The following is an 18,580-nucleotide window of genomic DNA, read 5'->3' as shown; positions in this document are numbered from 1 at the left end:
CTTGGGTGCGGATGATCAACTTGTTTCTCCTCACGAAATAATAGAAGTTAGAGATTTGACTTTTATTCCACACGAACCTGAGTGTATTCTTGAATTTCGTGACAGACAGATTCGCAATCGATCTATCACGGAATACAAGATCAAGTGGAAGGATCGTGTTGAGGAGGATGCAACATGGGAGACATTACAAAACCTCCAAAGAACATTTTCGGGTTTTTTAGCGACCTCAGGAGTGAGTTCTTAGAGGAGGGGAAGTATGTCATGTGCACGGATTGGTATCTGACGTGTACTGGGTACACAAGACTAGCTCAGGTAGCCTGGGGAGGCCTAGAGCTAGGCAGGCTTGATTCTCGGGTTGAGTGGCAAGGGTACGAACCAGTTTGAGGTCTTCGCTATTTTTGGCGCTTGGGGCCCAAGTCTATAAAGGGGGCCCAGGGGTTCAGTTCTCAGGGAGCCGATGGGAGCAAGTTTCATTTCCAAGTGCTAGGTCTGATCCTGGATTGAGTCACGGACACTGTGTGTGTGTGTGTGTGTGAATAGACCCTCCCCTCCCCCTCCCTATGTGTGCACGCGCATGCGCGCACACACACTTTTTTTTTTGTGAAACCAGTAACTATAAAATTAACATGAAATCAATGTACATGACATTAGACTCCAAAGGAGAGCCTAATGAAAGAACTCAAAAACAATGAGAAAACACTTCAAGGCTAGTAGCATCCAAGTCCCTCGTAACATAACTATCATAAAAAGATTGCTTGAGGGACATTCTGAAGAAAGCATATGCTTGAGGAAACTGTTGTCCCATCCTAAAATGCAATCTCTGTGTCCAAATAGTCCATAGTACCCAAAAGCGAGCCCAGTGAAAGAAAAGGAGGAATGGAGATATCTGAGATGAGAAGCATCCAAACATCCAGAAGAGTTTCCCAAATCTGATAGAGGAAAACTGGAGCCGTAGCAAATGAGAGACATGAGTGATCAATATTCGAGAGTGCGGGCAAGACCATAACAAATGGGGAATTGTCTCACAGTGATGAGAGCAACGGGGGCAGGAAGAGGAAGCAATACGATGTGCTTCCAATTTCACCCCAATGGAAAAAGCTCCCACTATACATCTCCAAAGGAAAAGCCTCTGTTTGAATGGCAATTTAGCTTTCCAAATTTTCCTGAGTTTTGATTGCCACCAAGATAAAGGCCTATCCAAATTCCAAAGAGTGTTGAAATGCTTATCAATCCATGGCGGTGGAAGAAGAAATCTGTAGACCATCGAGGATGTCAAATTATGCATTGAAAGTGAACAGGTAGCAGGAGACAAGGAAATCATATTCCAGTCCAGTAATCTGTCCTGTACAAACAACGGAGGAACACGAACAAATGGCTGCAATATAGTTGTAAGTATTCTCCAAATGGGCCTATGATGCAGACCCAAGGGGAATGTCCTGCAAGCTTGTGGAAATGAAAGCACATAACCATGTTGATCCACCACATCTCCGACAAATCTTATGCCCAATTTCATAAGATTATATGCTTTAATTGGTGCCTGTAAAGCAAGAGGCGACTCAAACACCTTGCTCCAATGGATGCTTTCCAAACGAAGAGAGGAGGAAGCACCTGACCATTTAGCATAAGAGAGAATTCTCTTCCAGTCATGAATAAAAGCAGTAGAAACAGGACAGCCAGGAATTTTCCCCTGAAATGTGGTCATGATTGCTTCCCAGTGATCTGTAATCCAATGCCCATATGCATGAGACTTCATGTTTCCACACATAGCTGCTAGCATAATAGCCCATGGCTGTTTTTGCTGAAAGAAATCAGCAATCATAGTACTCTTTCTTGCCAACATGTGAAACTGAAGACATATCATCTGTCAAATGTGCTATAGATAATGTCAAGCATACTGGAAAGTGATCAGATAGCAAGAGGGAATGATCAACCCATAATGCACACGTGAAACTAGCATACTGCTGAGCATGCAACAAATACCATCTGTCAAGTCGAGCCCAGTAATGAGTAAAAGCATTGTGATGGTATGTATAACCCATATCTCTATCCCTTGTTGAGAGCCATAAATCTTCTCCATGCAAGAAAGAAAGCATATCCTCCCAATGTCGAAGCTCAATGGGGATCATGTGAGAACGACGAGTGGTGTTGTCTTGCATGGTAGGCGAGTTATTAAAGTCTCCACACAAAAAAGCATTAGACAGCCATGGATATTGCTTGAGGGAGTCCCACATTCGAGCTCTTGTCGCAGAAGTTTGAGAGGCATAAACCGATGCTATTTCATAAAGATCGGCATGCCAGATGCATCTGATTACCATCCATCGACCCTGGGGGTCGTTGTGAGCAACCGTGGGCTGCATATCATGTTTCACCAGCATGCATACCCCGGAAAAGTGCATTGTACCAGCATAAAAGATGTCATAACCAGCAAAGTGGCCTTGCTGGCCAGCCAAGAAGTGTTGGTTGTGTTCCTGTAAGGAAATTACATCGGGGTGCATTCTATGTACATAGTGCCAAAAAAGTCTCCACTTATTGACATTGCAAAGACCTTGAACATTGTATGTAATGCAAGTAATTGAAGCAGACATAGAAGATGTGTACAGTCGAGCCAAGAAACATAATAAAGGTATAAGCTGTCAGGCCTTAGCCATGACATCGACGTCCACCTGGCCTCTTGGATCAATAGCTCTATCATCCGCATCATTGTCACATACAGGAATGCCCTTCTTGAGCACATCAAACCACAATCGAGAAGTCACGCTATCAGCAGGGGTAGAGGCTTGACCAGGGGTGGAAGTAGAGGCATCCCAATGCCGAGATTGTAACGGTCGTGGCTTAAGCGCAAATACCTTTTTGGGTTGCTGCCAGGCACCCTGAGGAGAGACATTAGATTCTGAAATTGTGCCCTTTCCCTTATCCATTTGCTTGGCTGAAACCTGGACCACACTTTCTTTGGGAAGAACAGATTTAGATGCCACATCACCCAACTTGCTAGGCGTTGCCTTAGGCCCTGGACCATAAGTTGGAGGGGTAGTATTTTCTGGAGCAATAGCTGTAGGTGGGAGCTGATGCAGTATTGCAAGACACTGTGAAGCTAGATGGCCAAATTTATGACAAGTAAAACAAGCACCTGCAAATACTCCCCATTTCAAGTCAAAATATTTTTCGCCCAAGGGAACATCTTCCACCTCTACCGCAATGGAAGGAGGGGTTGGGTGATCTGTATCCCAAAGAACACAAAACCGATTTCGATTACCCAAAGGTCGGGGTGGGCATACAACTTGCCCCAAAGTAGCTGCCAGACTTGGTAGCTCAGCCCTCATATAATCCGGAAAATCCACTACCTCAACCGATACAGGGCAGTAATGTCGAATGAGACCGTGATAATCCTTATTTGGCGACCATGGCATGACATGCACCATTTTTCTGCCATAGAATAGAGGAGACATCTCCAATATCTGCTGACGATATGAGGCATCCAAAAAGTGCACTTCATAAAAACCTCGAGAAGCAAAGTATACTCCTTCAACAAAGCAATCTCCCAACAAAGCCTGAACCCACTGAGCCACATCATTTGCAGAAGGTACTTCCCAAGGAAGAAAATGATAACTGCTTGCTGAGAGAACTTCCGGAGAGGAGTAACCAATGAGGGCAGCTTCAGCTTATACTTAAGGGCCGGGGCAGGTTTGGCCCACTCCTTCCGGCTGTGGTGAAATTCATCCTTGAGCATGTCGAAAACATAGTGAGCATCTTCAGAGGCTCAGGTAGAGAATTCGACTTGCTGTCTTTTAGGGTCCCGGGACAAGTCCTTCCGAGAATAGCTTTTAATATGGTCCTCCATGAAGGTGAGCAGGGCAGAATGGATGAAGCGAAAAAGGGCAGCAGGGTTTATGCACAGTTATGGACGGGTGATACACAGCAACGGGGAGAAAAGCAGATGGCAAGAAGGAGCGGCTGGCAGCAGCTAAAGCAGGCGAGCAAGAGCAGGGCGAACACCAACGGGGCTGTACAGAAAGGTTTGTACGGACGAAATTAGATTGTACGGAAAGATCCAGCAGAAATTGTACGGAAGAGACTGGGCTGTACGAAGAGGCTGACAGGGCGCTGAAAACTGCAATTGTACGGAAGGACTGACGAAGACGTACGTGCACACAGAAAGAAGCAGAGGTCGGAGAAAGCGTGTGGACCTGCGCTCAGATCTGCGCAGGGATGGCGAGTTTACCGTAGGCACTGGTACGGTCGTCCGGAAACCATACGGCCACCGTACGAGCGTACAGACGGAAGGGGGCCTGCAAGAAGATCTTGGCGGGGCGCTCAGCTTGCTCACACTCACCTCTGCTCACGCACACACACCCTCTCACACACACACATGTATGTATGTATGTGTATTGTGCGGGTATGTGTTTACATACTCTCTCTCTCTCTCTCTCAAAATGTGACTTTCAACCTCTATTTGGTCATGAATTAGAAGAGGCTCAGAAATCAGCACAAAGTATTGAGAGAGCAAGACAAACCAAAACCTTTTCTTACAAAGACCCCTTTACAACATTTGGTGAGATTGTCACAAGAAGATACACCCAAGATTAACGATCAACAGATCGACTACTGATAGAACAAACAAGGGTAAACCCTACAATTTTGACAAAAGCCTGCTGATCCCACAATGAACCAGAATGCAGTTGAAAAAAGAAAATCATTTAATCCAGCTCAAGAAATAAAAAGAGTTAGACTGCATTCCAATGAAAGCTGATAAGTACATACTTTTGTTAAATGTGGAAAGATTTCTGAAACAAAAGAATAAAGACATTGTTTTCAAATGTATTTTCAACCTCACCTTCCCCACTATTCTTTTACTGCTGGACAAAGTAACCCATTGAATTTAAGAGTTATGTAGGATCAAGAAATCCAGAGTCAAATAGAGATTTGACACTTACCGTTTGGCCTTTGTAATCATGAGCAGGATATAAAAGAGTTTCTTTAGGAAGTGATAGAATCTGAAAAGCACAATTTTACATAGCTTCAGTTGTGAGCACCGACAAAACATGGAGCACTTACAGGAAATGATTCTCCAATCAGAAACCAGCTACTAATACATATATGAAAATAAGATTAACCAATCAGAAACCAGTTACTAATACATATATGAAAATAACCCATCACACCATATGATTACTGCGTTACCAAAGTCAACAGCATTGCTTACACAGATTTGAACATGCTGAAACAGAAAGTGCAACCTTTTCAGACAATATGTACCATAACATTGGAACCATCACTAGACTGAGAGATTATGTGAAACCCTATCCATTCTACCAAGTTGTATGTTCTTTGTTCCAAAAGGAAGTGTCTGAAAATATAAGGTTTTGATGATAGCTTCAATAATAGATTGTTGGACAAGTGTAAAAATGGTGTGATATATAGGCGCTAGTATCCTCCTTCATGTAAGAACGTAAGAAAAGTCTCTCAAGATATGTAAAAGTGGTAATTATACCTCTGAGATGCAAGTTCCACCCCTAGTGCCCAAAGCAGGTGACCAAAAGTATTACCGGAAGGCAATTTACGTGAATTTGCACAATCTCTCGCATCCAGCTTGTGTTCCTGAATAGAAAGAACGTCAATGGAACCCCCTGTACCACTCGTATGGAGCTGAGTATGGATCAGCTGCCTATGGCGGCGATGTGGCACACCACCAAGGCCCTGTATGTTCCAACTACAATCCTCATTGATAGGAGGAAGTAGATTAAGATTTGAGAACATTATTCGACAAAATTTCATTGTGAAGGCTAGCCATCAAATTCATTAATATTTTCTAAATAAAGTGACTGACATATGACATTTGTTTAGTCCCTCCCTTTCCAGATCCAATTGAAAAGACTGCAAATAGAATTTTTTGCTAATGCACTCTTAGAAACCTAGGATTGACCAATTTGAGTCTCCTATCATAATGAATTAGTAGTTTTTAAGGAGTTGTCTGCACAAGATGTTGATTCTTCACAAGTATGGGCACTTCCCCTAGTGGTTGGACATGGTATCATTACTACCTCCCGAGCACAGTGGGCCATTCTTTTGATTGGGGGACTTAAAGTTGGTCTTCTCAACCTCTATGCCCCCCAACAATTGAGGGGACCATGTCCTTCTATAGAAAGAACTTCTCTCTTGGGTCCCCATTGCAAGTTCATGGGTTATAAGAGGTGACCTCAACATGGTGGACTTGCCATCAGACAAGAAGGGTTGTGGAGGAGTCGTCATTCATTCTTTGAAGAGAGCAACCTAGGATGCCTTCTTGTTTCAGTTCAAGTGGCAAAGATGTTTGGTTGGATAATGCCTTTCACACTCAATCACAGTCACTCCTATTCTCGTGGTCAAATAGGAGACTTGATATGCCCATCCATGTATGCATTGACGGATTTTATGTTGACGATTGGGCTTTGGATGGAGATAGATCCGTATGCATTTCGCCATGGTTTCTACTTTACAGTGGTTTTGTTGATTTTTGAGAGGTCACTCTGCCAATATCAGGATTCCAGATGTCTTCTATGCAAAGGAGGACCTTACACAGGCCATTTTACAGATTTGGGTATCTTATATGCAAGGTTGAGTGCCATCCCCTTCACATGTGACAACAGCCTTTTATGGTATTAGTAACTTTGATCATTCGATCACAAGTACTAAGAGGCATGAGGACAGGAGTTGGCCTTTGCCAGCAGTTGGCAGCCCTATAGAGGGAAGAGCAGAAACAGCTTACAAATGCTTGGATTCAAGAGCGCCTTGTTGTAGCAAGGACTCATCAACACACATTGATTGATCAAAGAGCAAAGTATGGCTTTCATGCACGAGAGTCGCTTTAGACTCGAATGGGAGGTAGAGTTTCTTCTCGAAGTCTATAGCAGAATCCAGGTGGCACTTTCAGCCTCTACCTTGGTTTCTTTCCATTTGTATTAAGGTTTTTTGTTCACCTGTTTTTTGTGGTCTTTGTGTTCATGCCATCCATTCCACTTCAAGCTTGCTCTACAGGTTTTTTTAATAATAGAAGAATTTTCTTTTTTTTTAAAGAATTTTCTTTTTTTAATAAAAATCTTGACAACCAGCTCTCGCCCTTGCTCTAGTGTTTGCACCATCCCATTCTTCATAAGCATCATGCCTTTTATAGGATTGTGTTGGCGCACCCATTGTTTCCACATAACAGGTGTTAGCGAGGAGCTTCTGATCAGTCGAAAAAGATTAGTGAAATAGGTGAACAATGTTTTCGTGGGTTGCGATCTGCAATGTTGCTTAATAATGTGTCCTTTCTTGCTTCGCCTTCTCCTTTGTTGCATGTCATATTCGTGGTTTATTTTATCGTAGAGGCTTACCTCGGCCGGAAGATAGTCGAGTGAATGACATGGATAGGTAGCCTAGTAGCCGTGTTTGGGACCTGGTATCTCCATTTCAGCCTCCAAGGTGTGGTACCTTGATGTGCATGCTTTCCTTCCCATGGGACTGCATGGAGTGGGGTGCCAAGTGGCAAGATTGCAATCAGGAAGACATCCAATGGTTTGGGGAGGGACTCGGACTCCATCACTTCTAGCCCTATAAACACTTCTACGGGGTGAATGAGTGAGGTTGTGTTGCAACCTCGCCATATGCTTGGGTAAGGGAGAATTGTGGTCCAAACCAGCTGAACTTGATGCTAGATGAGCTTGGGCATTCCCTGTTTGACCCCTATGAGAATTGGTTTGAATACCATGTTTGCTTGATTGTTGTTGTAGCAGTTTCGTGATTCATGACCAAATTTGTGGCAAATACTGCATCTTGGTTTACCCTTGTTGCGGCAATCTTTTGCCTCATGATTAGTGAGTCTGCCAATAGTGCATTTCATTCTTGTAGTACTTTGTGGATGATTCATCTTGTTGTTGCTGAAGAAGACAGTGTCCCTTGTTGACACAACAGATTCTTTCTTACTCTTTACTTTCCCTTCTCTCTCTAGGAGAGATGCCTCAATATCATGTAAATTGAGATTATCCAGGTTTAGTAGTGTTTCTACCAAGGTACTATAGCCTTCAACATCACAACTTGCAAGTAGAATAGCCTTGGCTTCCTCAGCATCGAGTGTTCGTTTAAGGATAGCTAGATGTTGCCGTCTGCTTTTATATTTATTGAGATGGTTGGATAGGTCTTCATTGGTGGAGTTGTACGTAGGCTATAAAGTCATTAGTAGCTTGACATTAGAGTGATGTGCATCTGTCCCAAATACCTTGTATAATTCTTCCCATGTGTCTTTTGCAATTGCAATACCATCAATGTGATGGGTATACTCATCTCCTAATAATAATAATGCAGCAATTTAGCCTCCCATTCATCACCAAGGGAGTCCTATGTGTCACGACCCTTGATAAGTCCCTCTACATTTTTCTGCATTAGCAAGTATATCACTTTCGATTGCCAAGTATGAAAACCGAGACTCGTAAACTTGTCCATAGTGTGATGTGATGCCATTGGAGAGGTCTTACCGAGCTTAAAATTATTGCTCGGCCGTGTCTCTCTCCTTTACAAAGAAATCATCAGAGCCGTATAAGTGCATGTTATTGCATAAGAATTCCGAGAAACCGTCGTGCTTCTTCGCATGATAGTAGTTCCGGGTTCTTCGTTTTTCACCTTCTTGATTTTTCGCTTGGCAAGTAACTTCGCACGATTGGCAAACTCACACGTCGAAGGCATTGTAGTGCTTACTAACAAATTTTCAGGTTTCAAGACGCACAAAAGGAAAAAAAAAGCTGCAACGTGTCATAAAACTAGAAGGTAAGAGAACCTTGTGAAAAGAAACCCAAAAACACAGGTCATCGTCGCCAATCATCATCACGGCCAATCATTGCAGAAGGTATCACAACACCAGGAGGCTCCAAGATATCGTGAATGACGAAATTGAGGCTTCGGATTTCTACTGGTGCCGCGTAGATACACGATGTGTGTGCGCTCAAAGCTCTATCGTTGTGACTGATACGAGGGACAGATCTCCTGTCTATCTATGAAGCATGCAACACGGATTGACCACTGCTCATCTGTGCGATAGCCAAGAATAGAAGGAGCATTGGATAGATTTATAATAGTGGCATATGCAACAATGACTCCTTGCATTGTCCAACCTAGCAACCTGAGGAAAGGCGCATCTATGAGACTGGCAATACAAAGTGCATAGAAGGTGAGGGAAATTTATAAGCAACTCCTACAAGGAAGCACTAGTCACCTACAAGGGAGCGCTAGACTACGCAAGAAGAGAAGCAACAACTAAGAGAAGATGAACAAAGGCAAGGATCCGATCAGCTCTGATACCAAATGAAGAAACTTCTATACTATGGAGGCTCAAATATTGGATTTGGGCAAGTGTGCCCCCCTTGTGATTGATATTGTGCAAGCTCCTCCATGAGGGCATCACACTTAGCTTTCAACGTCTCTATCTCTGCTTGCCCAGTGCTTGAGACTAAGTCGGACTACAACAGCCTGATCTTCTTATGCTGGGACTTCGCATCACAGTTTGAGGCAATGTGCTTCCTCAGCATTCTTCTGCTCAGTCTCTTGGTGGGCGGGTAGTTCAACATATGCCGTCGAGCTTGTGGAGTTCTCCCGTGAGTTCTGTGATCCTACCCTGGAGCTTAAATTTGAGCTCGGTATTTTGTGCTTGGAATCGTCCTTCCCATAGCTTGGCTTTTGTTTCATTGTGAATTGTTGGAGAAATCATAGTCAAAGAGTGTGTTCCACTATGTACTAGAAACTAGTTTTATGACTCTTTGTGTGAGAGAGTGCCATGTGGTATATTGGCAGTTATCCCATATACATATGGTACTTGAGTGTGTGTGTGTCCACTCTATATGAGTGTTGTACCTTTACTTGCCACATCAATCAATCTAGTCAAGCTATCTTGATCTACATGTGAGTACTTGTTCATTGCTTTCATTTCCTTTCCATTTCCATTTCATTATGTTTGCCATCTTTCCATTGCTTTCATTTCCTTTCCATTTCCCTTTCATTATGTTTGCCATCTTTCCTTTCCATTCCTAGAGTTAGCTTGCTCCTCTCCCTACCACAGTTCCAACATGTGGTATCAGAGCTGGTTCATTCGCCTTGATAGTCTGTAGTTTCATCATCATGAAGGAGGACACTAAATCTGTCTACAGTTGAGGAGCAAACCCTGCACACATCTTCTAGCTCTTGGCTATCTACGATCAGACGTTCATCTTAGCATTCCATCGTAATCTCTATGCTACGACCTGTTGCTTGCATGGCTGCTATTCGTCGCTGCTGCCATCGCGATTCTTTTTGGAAGAGTTTTTACAGCCCTACTATAGTATCTTATACTCTGCCGACGGAGTTCCTGGATTCTACAAAGGCAGCTCGTGGCCAAGTTGTTCTCATCTTACCGGTCAACGTATGTTTCTTCTTAAGGCTTTCGGGAAAAATGTATCTGTGAAGTCTCTATTTCTTGAGTCGACCTTTTCTCTGAAGAGGCTCTCCACTTAAGCCGCTATTCTGGGCTCGTTTGCTGAAATGACGTGCTAAGGCCTTCCAACAGTTTGGCAATGGTTCTATCTGACTACCACAACTGCGAACAGGAAGCTTCATTTTCTAGTAGTCGGTTTCATTTCCCACATGCGAAGTAGAGATTGTAATTGACCATCTTGGAGATTCTATGGGGCTCATTCCACAACCATCTCACTGCACACCTCTGTGAAAGATCCGAGAAGGCCCGGTCCTGCCAGCTATACCTCTGCAACAAAATTCTTGAGCTTGATCTTGCTGCCCGAAGGATCCTATTTCGACTTTATTCCAGAACTTTTGCATCGACCGTATGTGACGCTTCCAACAGGGGAGGTTGCACGTCCATCATTTGACTCTGTCAATTGACTCTATTGAAAACGAGCTGAAGAATCCATCTCATCTGTATTTTTGGAAGTCATTGTATTGCTAAATCTGCTCTATGGTATTCTCCTCTCATAATTGACAAAATCTCATGGATTAGCTGCTCCAACATTGGATCTTTTCTGATTTCACAGCTCCTTATCACAATTGAAGTCCCCAGCATGTAAAATTTGGGGCATTCCTGAAATGTGTGCAAATTTCTCTCTGTTTTCTACAATTACTTAGGGGGTTTTGCTAAAGTCAACAAATTTTCTTAACCTAAAGACTTCTACCTGTTATTAGTAACTCTCAGCTCCACATTTTGAGTGTCATGCTGTGATTACCTCACGCAGCTGCTCCTATGGCCTTCACCGACATAGTCTTCGAAGGCATTCATGCACGGAATCTTCATCGACACTCGGATTCAAGATGTGCATACAACCTGTATGCAGCAGCTGTGCGGAGGATATCTCTCATTTCGAGAGATTTATTCCTTTATTTACTTTGTTTGAATGGGTCCTTTGTTAGGGTTGTCCCCCAAAATGAATGTAATAAAGTGTCATTGAGTCAATATGGGTACTCTTCCCTAGGTAGTCTCCCAAAAAGTGATTGTATTGGGTGTTTACTCTTATGGCTATACGAGACTCCTACCTAGTTCATAGTAAGGGGGGGTGACGAGTGATGGTCCTCACTGCCGGTCGCAGCTAACTGAGGAGTCACTATCACACGGGATGTGTTGGATAGTTGGACTTGCTCTTTGCAGTATTGCGGTGGAGGGGGGATTGGTTTACTCCTTGCACTCTTTGCTCTGAGGGGGGATGTTGGAGAAATCATAGTCAAAGAGTGTGTTCCAGAAACTAGTTTTATGAGTCTGTGTGTGAGAGATTGCCATGTGGCATATAGGGAGTTATCGTATATACATATGGTACTTGAGTGTGTGTGTCCACTCTATATGACTGTTGTACCTTCTATGTCACATCAATCAATCTAATCAAGCTATCTTGGGCTACATGTGAGTCTTGTTCATTGCTTTCATTTCCTTTCCATTTCCATTTCATTATGTTTGCCATCTTTCCTTTCCGTTCCTAGAGTTAGCTTGCTCCTCTTCCTACCACAGTTTCAACATGAATGAACACTTAGAGTGACACCCAATGTTCCGCAATGTACTAGAGGGCCTTAAGACACTTTGCCTTTTCTTGGATAAGTATGTTCCATGCCTTTTGCATTTGGGTATGGCTTAGGCTCCTTGATGTGAAGTAGACAAGGTGTTAATGTCATCTGATTCTTCTACCTCATCCATGGATTATTGTTCTTGGGCCTCGTCCATGGGCTGTTAGCTGCATTCCAGAGCCTCGACTAGCACGAGAATGGATCAATATCTATTTAAAGCATGCATTTTACTTCCTCTTTTGGTTGGGCCGAGCCTGTTGGCTCACGTTGTGTCTTGGTGGGGGAGAGTGGTTTGTAATATGTATCCATCGGAGGAGCTGATTGGTCCATTGAAGAGGAGAGGAAATTCGCAAAGAGGGAAACTTCGTCATTGGGGTCGCTTTCAATTCTCAGAGAGTGATGTTTGGCCCTCATTCTACCATTGTTTCGCCATTCTTCACGTTCCTTATAATCCCCCGAGGTGATGAACATCTAGTTATCAAGTCAACTCGCTCGTCGAATGTTTCCGTGCTCCTTTCCTTTGGATTCTTCCTTGGGCCTGTCGAATTATGTTGCCTCGCCGATCCTGGCTTTTATGTGCTTCCATCCGTGTCAGTCGCTTGCATGCTTGAAGCAGATGCGTGCCCTTTGCCTTTCTCGTCGTGGACTGCTTGCTTATTGACTGTGGAAATGCTTGGTGGCCTAGGCCAGTGGAAAGTTTGAATCTGAGCACACATAAATGTGCTCCAAGCTTGCAGTGGGCCTAGAGCAATAGCCCTGCTGCCTTCATTTCTCACAAAGAGATAAGCTCACATTTATGGCGTCACCCGCACAGCCACGTAGCTTCCTCAAAAAAAAAAAACAGAGCCCTTCCATATGATCTGAGCCAGCAGACCACGATTCTCTGCATCAGCTCACGTGCAAGTACGCAACAATGGCCTGTGCCGAACGCCCTTGGTATGTCGCTTGTTCTTTTCTTTACTCCAATGTACTTGGACGGGAGCTTGATAAAAGGTCGTCTCATCTTGTCTCGAGTCTTGTTGATGAGATATCCTTGGGAGACATTGTAGCTTCCTTCCCCTAAATACCAATCACAATCTGGGCAAACGGGACCAGAAGGGAAGTCGATGTGTATGGCAACTAGAACACTTGGTCAATCAACTGCCTTCCCTTTGCCGGTGCACCATTAGTTTCCTTCCTTCAATGATGGGGCTATGCTCCCTTTAATTGTAGGTGCTCAAGATTTCCTTTGCTTCCATCGTGTTGATGGTGACAATGAGGCTTTGGAGATGTTTGAGATGGAGGCTATGATGAATCTTTATGCGGCTAATAAGGGATTGTGGTTGCAAATGAAGGTAACTTGAGTAGCTGAGTATCATAAAGAAATAAGCAATGAGAAAGTGTTTGCATGCATACACTCAGCGTCATCACTTTGGGCACTTTCTATAATGGCCCTCCCTTGATTAGTTGCATGAATTCAACATGATGTTGCTAGGTGTCCTCCTTGTTTTTCCTCCATCGCACATGTGAGTGCTCTTTTCCATGAAAATACCATATTTGGGAAATTTGAAGGGCGGTTGCCTAGTAAGGTTTAACCTTATTCCCATTGACCAACTAGGGGATTTCCTTGGAACTCAGCCAGCTGTTTCTCGAACTGCTTTTGTTCGATCTCAACTGCAGCTTGGAAAACTTCTCTCTCGCCCACCAGCAAGATGTTCATCTTCATGAGTCTTGTTGTGGAAGTTGATCCTCTACCTCTAGGTCCTCTGGTCTGTAGCACCTCCAGACCTTGCTCGGGTTGGTTGAAACCTTGACTTAAGTATCCCCGGTTTTGATTGTCATGACTTTCGATCCCACATCGTGGAGCACTTTGGCGCTTTTGAGCCATGGTCTACCCAATACTAAGGGATAGGTGTTCTCCTCCATGGTGATTGATGATGAGGCTCGCTGTGTAGCCAACTCCCCTAATTGTGATGACCACATCAGAGATCATACCCTAGGGATCCCTAGGCCTCAAATCCACTAACTAGACTAGCTTGAGAGATAGCAGCTAAGAAGTAATGGACAGAACAGCAAAAATCACGAGAATCGAAGTGCACAATCAACAAGAGAATACCTGGAAACCATGAAGGCATCCATAGGCTTGTGATGGGCTGCAATGGATGCTTGTGAAGGGATGGCAAACAACAGTCTAGGAGGGAGATTCCTAATTCAGCATAGAGCAAATAAGGCTCTGCTGTAATGGCTGTTATTAAATGCCATTTTAAATTATGAATACAAGGTACAGCAAGACCCTTTTATAGGTAGTGGCCTGGACAACAATTACCACTTTGCTTATGGGATGGCTGTCCTAAGATGCCACATGACAGCAGCAGACCATCCAACTAAAATTACTACTATTTACAAAGCCAATTAAAGGCTGGTTAGACAAAAAATTAACTAAGTACATTGGCCTTTGTTACATGAGAGAGAGAAAGAAAGAAAGAAAGAAAGTTTATTGAAGTCTTCGGGAGACCGTGAAGGTCTATGAGACTAAAGATAACTGATACAATGAGCATAACGGTGGCGGTCTCAAAACAGGCCAGCCAACCGTTTCTACAAAAAAGAGGTTATGAAGGACGGTGTGTCTAGTCCTGATACAAAAATATGTGTCTACCTCCAGATGATACAAAAAAGAAGGGGGGGGCACCAAAAATGGGGCAGAGGGGGGAGATATAGTATATATGTGCAGGTGGTGATCGTCAGAGACCAATCATAGAGGGGCCGTCAAATGGGAGGCCGGGAAAAACCCTGCGATAGATGATTGGCCTCCGACGTCACGCGACCTAGTTGAGCTCGGTCGTCGGGGGTGGCGGGTGACCCTGTGGATGAGAGCAACGGTAACCCCGGTGGGGCGGGCAGAGAGCAGAGACGAGATGTCATGGACCTGGATGTGTGAGTCTGTCCGCTGGCGCAGCTATCGTGGCTCTGGCTCTCGCTCACGTCTGCGTCGTCGGCTAGACTGAGGAGAGGTATCCTGTGACTGGAAGAAATCAGTGATAGGCCGTTGGGTGTCCTCACACTGTGTGTGCTGCTCGTGTCGTCGTGCTCGGAGAGAGGTATCTTGGTGGCGAGTCATCTCATGTAAGAAAGCGGCTAGGCATCGCTGATCCGGGAACTGCAGCATGTGTGGGAGGGGGCCGAATCCGTCACGGAAGAGGCAGTGGTACCGGCCTCAAATGGCATAATAGATAGGACATCTGAAAGCAAAGTGCTCCTCCGACTTGATCTCCTGCAAGTCGCAAAGTGGGCAAAGGCGGCCCTCTCGTGGGATACCCTCTGCGCGTCCGCTCTCGATCCGTAATCGGTGTGACGAGACCCCAAATTGACTGAGGGAGATCCGGAGCGCATGTGGTAGATGAAGCTGTGTGTAACCCGGAGGTGTGATGAAGCCCTCCTGTGAGATCTGGAGGCAGTGTCGGCGGTAGAAGTCGAGCTTCACAGGAAGCTCGGAGTGAAGAAACCATGTCCGCCAGGTGTGGAGCTGGAGCAAATCCGCTCGAATGAGCCGGTTGACCTCCTGGTCAGTGGGGGAGAGGGGAGATGGTGGAGCGTCGAGGCTGTACTGAAAAGGAGGCAACCGGTCTAAGTCGAGGCCCAGTCGGGTGAACCAACGGGAAAGACGACTATACCAGCATCGCTGGTCCCCATCAACGGATAAGGCCATAGAGGAGGATAGGGCTAGCCAAGGTAGGCGTCGGCGGAGGAGCTGAAATCCCTGACTCTGTCGAGATAGGTGATAGCCTGAAAAGCCGCAACAAGCTGTAGGGGTGAGGCGTCGAACTCTGCTAGAATGATCTGGTGTGGTACCGATGGTTTGCTGCGGATCATCCAAGCAAACATCAGTATCTGTAGGCGCTCGACTCGAGCCCACTCTGTGTCTGAAAGGTCGACTCCCCACCACGAGAGAGAGAGAGAGAGAGAGAGAGAGAGAGAGAGAGAGAGAGAGAGAGGTGTCTTCTAGAGGCCTCATGGGCCTATGAGACAAAGTACAATCACCAAAAGTAACCCATACAAGCCACTGAGGGCTGAAGAAGAGGGCCCCTTTTGCAGAGTACTAAGCAAATGCGACAAAAAGAAAACTAGTACTCAAACTCAAGATCAAAATACATAGCCCGGTGCCAAGGTGGCTCTCCTATGAGCTGCAAATATATCTCATATCTGTGTCTGCCGAGTCGTCTCTCTCGACGGTGGGGTGCATGATCTTCATGACCTCTGTATCCGGTGGGCATGTCAATAGTGACCCCTCTAGTTAGGCCCGAATATCGTTGTGATGGGCTGGACCTCCATCGTGCATGCCCTAGCCCATCTCTACATCTCTAGCTGTGTCTCTCCATGTTGCCGTCTCGTCCCACTAACCCACTCAGCCCTCATGTCATCTATCTCCTCCTCCTCCTCAACTCTACTATGTCCAGGGGCAAGCCTCAAGGCATGTGAGACTCATCTGTCCTCCAAGTATTGGGGTATGATAATCACTCCATCCACTGGTACTCTGAGGAAATGATCAGAGTAGAATCAGATCTTGATGGGGAACTCCTGGTCCCCCCTCCAAGCTCAGGACATGTGGAGCTGAAGTAGGTCCACAATAGGTCCAACCGTGTAATACGGTTGATCTCATCCCGTGGAATGAAGTGGTCAGGAGAATCTAAGCTATATTGAGATGGTCCATCTGGATGCCCTGGTTGTGAAACCATTTGGATATGCGTGAGTACCAACCCATGCTTATTCCCCTCCCAGCTAGGCATTTAGAGGACTAGTGCCAATCTCAGTAGTCTCCCTCTAGGTAAGGCCCAAACCCTGTGGAGATGGGGCAGTGTCACACCCAATTCTATTGTATGATCTGGTGGGGGACAAAGGGTTGCTCAGAATCATCCTGGAGCCCATCATCACCCGCAACCTCTTGAAACGCCACCACTCAATCACTGATAGATCAATTCCCCCCATAAGAAGGGTGTTGCATACATAGCCAACGGTCTCACCAATGTGTCGAATAGCCATCCTTCATCGGGGGGTCCTGGAAATGTGCCTCGAAGCATAGTGTCTCTAGTTGAGCTAGAGCACCCTGCCCTTGCGTAAGTTGTGCCTTGGTTGCATGGGTCATCATGGAGACTGGTCTTGCAAAGACTGCCCCTAGGTAAGTGTACCACTATACAATCTCCATTGGCTCCTCTCGCTAAGTGAAGTTGTGTCAGTGAAGAACTGCACGTGAGGTGTTGAAAATCATAACCTTGGTCTTCCCATGGTTGGCTGTCGAATCTGTCTCTCTCTACAAAACAATTTAGGGCTTCTAGGTGCCATTGTAGGCCTACTGCTGAGGAAGATAGAAGGACTATGTCATGTGCATACAATGGTATCTATATCATCAGATCAGCAACAACAATCACTCTCCCCCTAGACGGTCACGAGAGAGAGTAAGCGGAAATATGGCTTGTATAATTGAAGGGACTTGAAGCCCGTTTACAAACAGCCGTAGCTGCACGAAATCATGTACATACCATAGTGCTATGTGAATATAAGTGATGGAAGTACTCTAGCTCTCGCCCTTGCTCTAGTATCTGTACCAACCAGTTCTTCATCGTCGTCATGCCTTTTGCAGGTGACTGGGGTGTGCCTATTGCTTCTTAATCTTCTTGCCTTTCTATGCTGCCCGTTCAAGGCATGCCCGTATGCCTTGCTGCTCCCCTCTTGGTTCACAGCCATGTCGCTCCACTAGCCTGCTTGGCCATGTCCTTGGTGCTCATGGCTACCTCTGCCACTTGCGCCATGTCCTTGGCACTCATGGCTGCTAGGGTTAACATCTTGCTCTCTAATGGATGATGTTCCCCTTTCTCCTTACCGACCGCACATGCCTTGGTGGACAAGTTTTCGGAGATCTTAGCGAGCATTCCAGCACGGCCACCCATCTCTTAATTTGACCAGTATTTGGACACACATATTTGGACACACACTATACACACTCTGATGGCCATTTGGGTGAGCATGCAGGAGTTTCCTCAGGGGGCCTCTGTCGGAAGGACTATCTTCCCTAGGGATTGCAGAGGCTCTCTTTTTTCCTTGGAGTCCACCACAGGTTTGAGGTGGCATTCAACGCTGGAGCTTTACTAGCTCTTCTTGATGAGTAGGTTTTTGACCCACTCTGGGTATTTTGTTTTTCATGGTATGCATATTGTACTCTTGCCATGGTAGGAGTCTTTTCACTGGAAAAAAATGAGACTCGCAGCACTGACACTCAATTCTAGCAAGTGCATCATACCCTTTTCTCATTCGGGTTGGTCTAATTGTAAAGATCTGAGCCTCCCAGAGATGTGTAAGACACAACAGCATCCATTGGTGCCCGTCGAAAGTGGACTGCTCTCGGTGGGTGGTTGCTCAGGACGTGTTGAAGATCATAACGTTGGTTTTCCCAAGGCTTACCTTCAGATCACATGTCTCATGCAAAGTTTGCAGTGCATCCAAATGTCGCTAGAGACCCATATCGGAGGAGGGGAGTAAGTCCAGGTCATCTGCACCTCTCTTCAAGCTA

General features: G+C 45.3%; 1 protein-coding gene across 1 annotated transcript in view; it reads right to left on the bottom strand.

Moving 5' to 3' along the window:
- Nucleotides 1-18,580, bottom strand: part of GLY3 (glyoxalase II 3) — a 158,882-nt gene that overhangs the window by 33,558 nt on the left and 106,744 nt on the right. Inside the window, exon 6 of the mRNA XM_087384632.1 lies at nt 4,932-4,991. Within this exon, the coding sequence (XP_087240758.1) occupies nt 4,932-4,991 (60 nt within the window). The remainder of the gene's footprint in view (nt 1-4,931; nt 4,992-18,580) is intronic.

Source organism: Dipteris shenzhenensis, chromosome 14 (assembly GCF_047967505.1).
Source record: "Dipteris shenzhenensis isolate YYH24624 ecotype China chromosome 14, Dip_SZ_1.0, whole genome shotgun sequence".
In the NCBI taxonomy this organism is placed as follows: Eukaryota; Viridiplantae; Streptophyta; class Polypodiopsida; order Gleicheniales; family Dipteridaceae; genus Dipteris; species Dipteris shenzhenensis.
The sequence above is the reverse complement of the archived record's forward strand: the minus strand, read 5'-3'. Positions and strand labels throughout refer to the sequence as shown.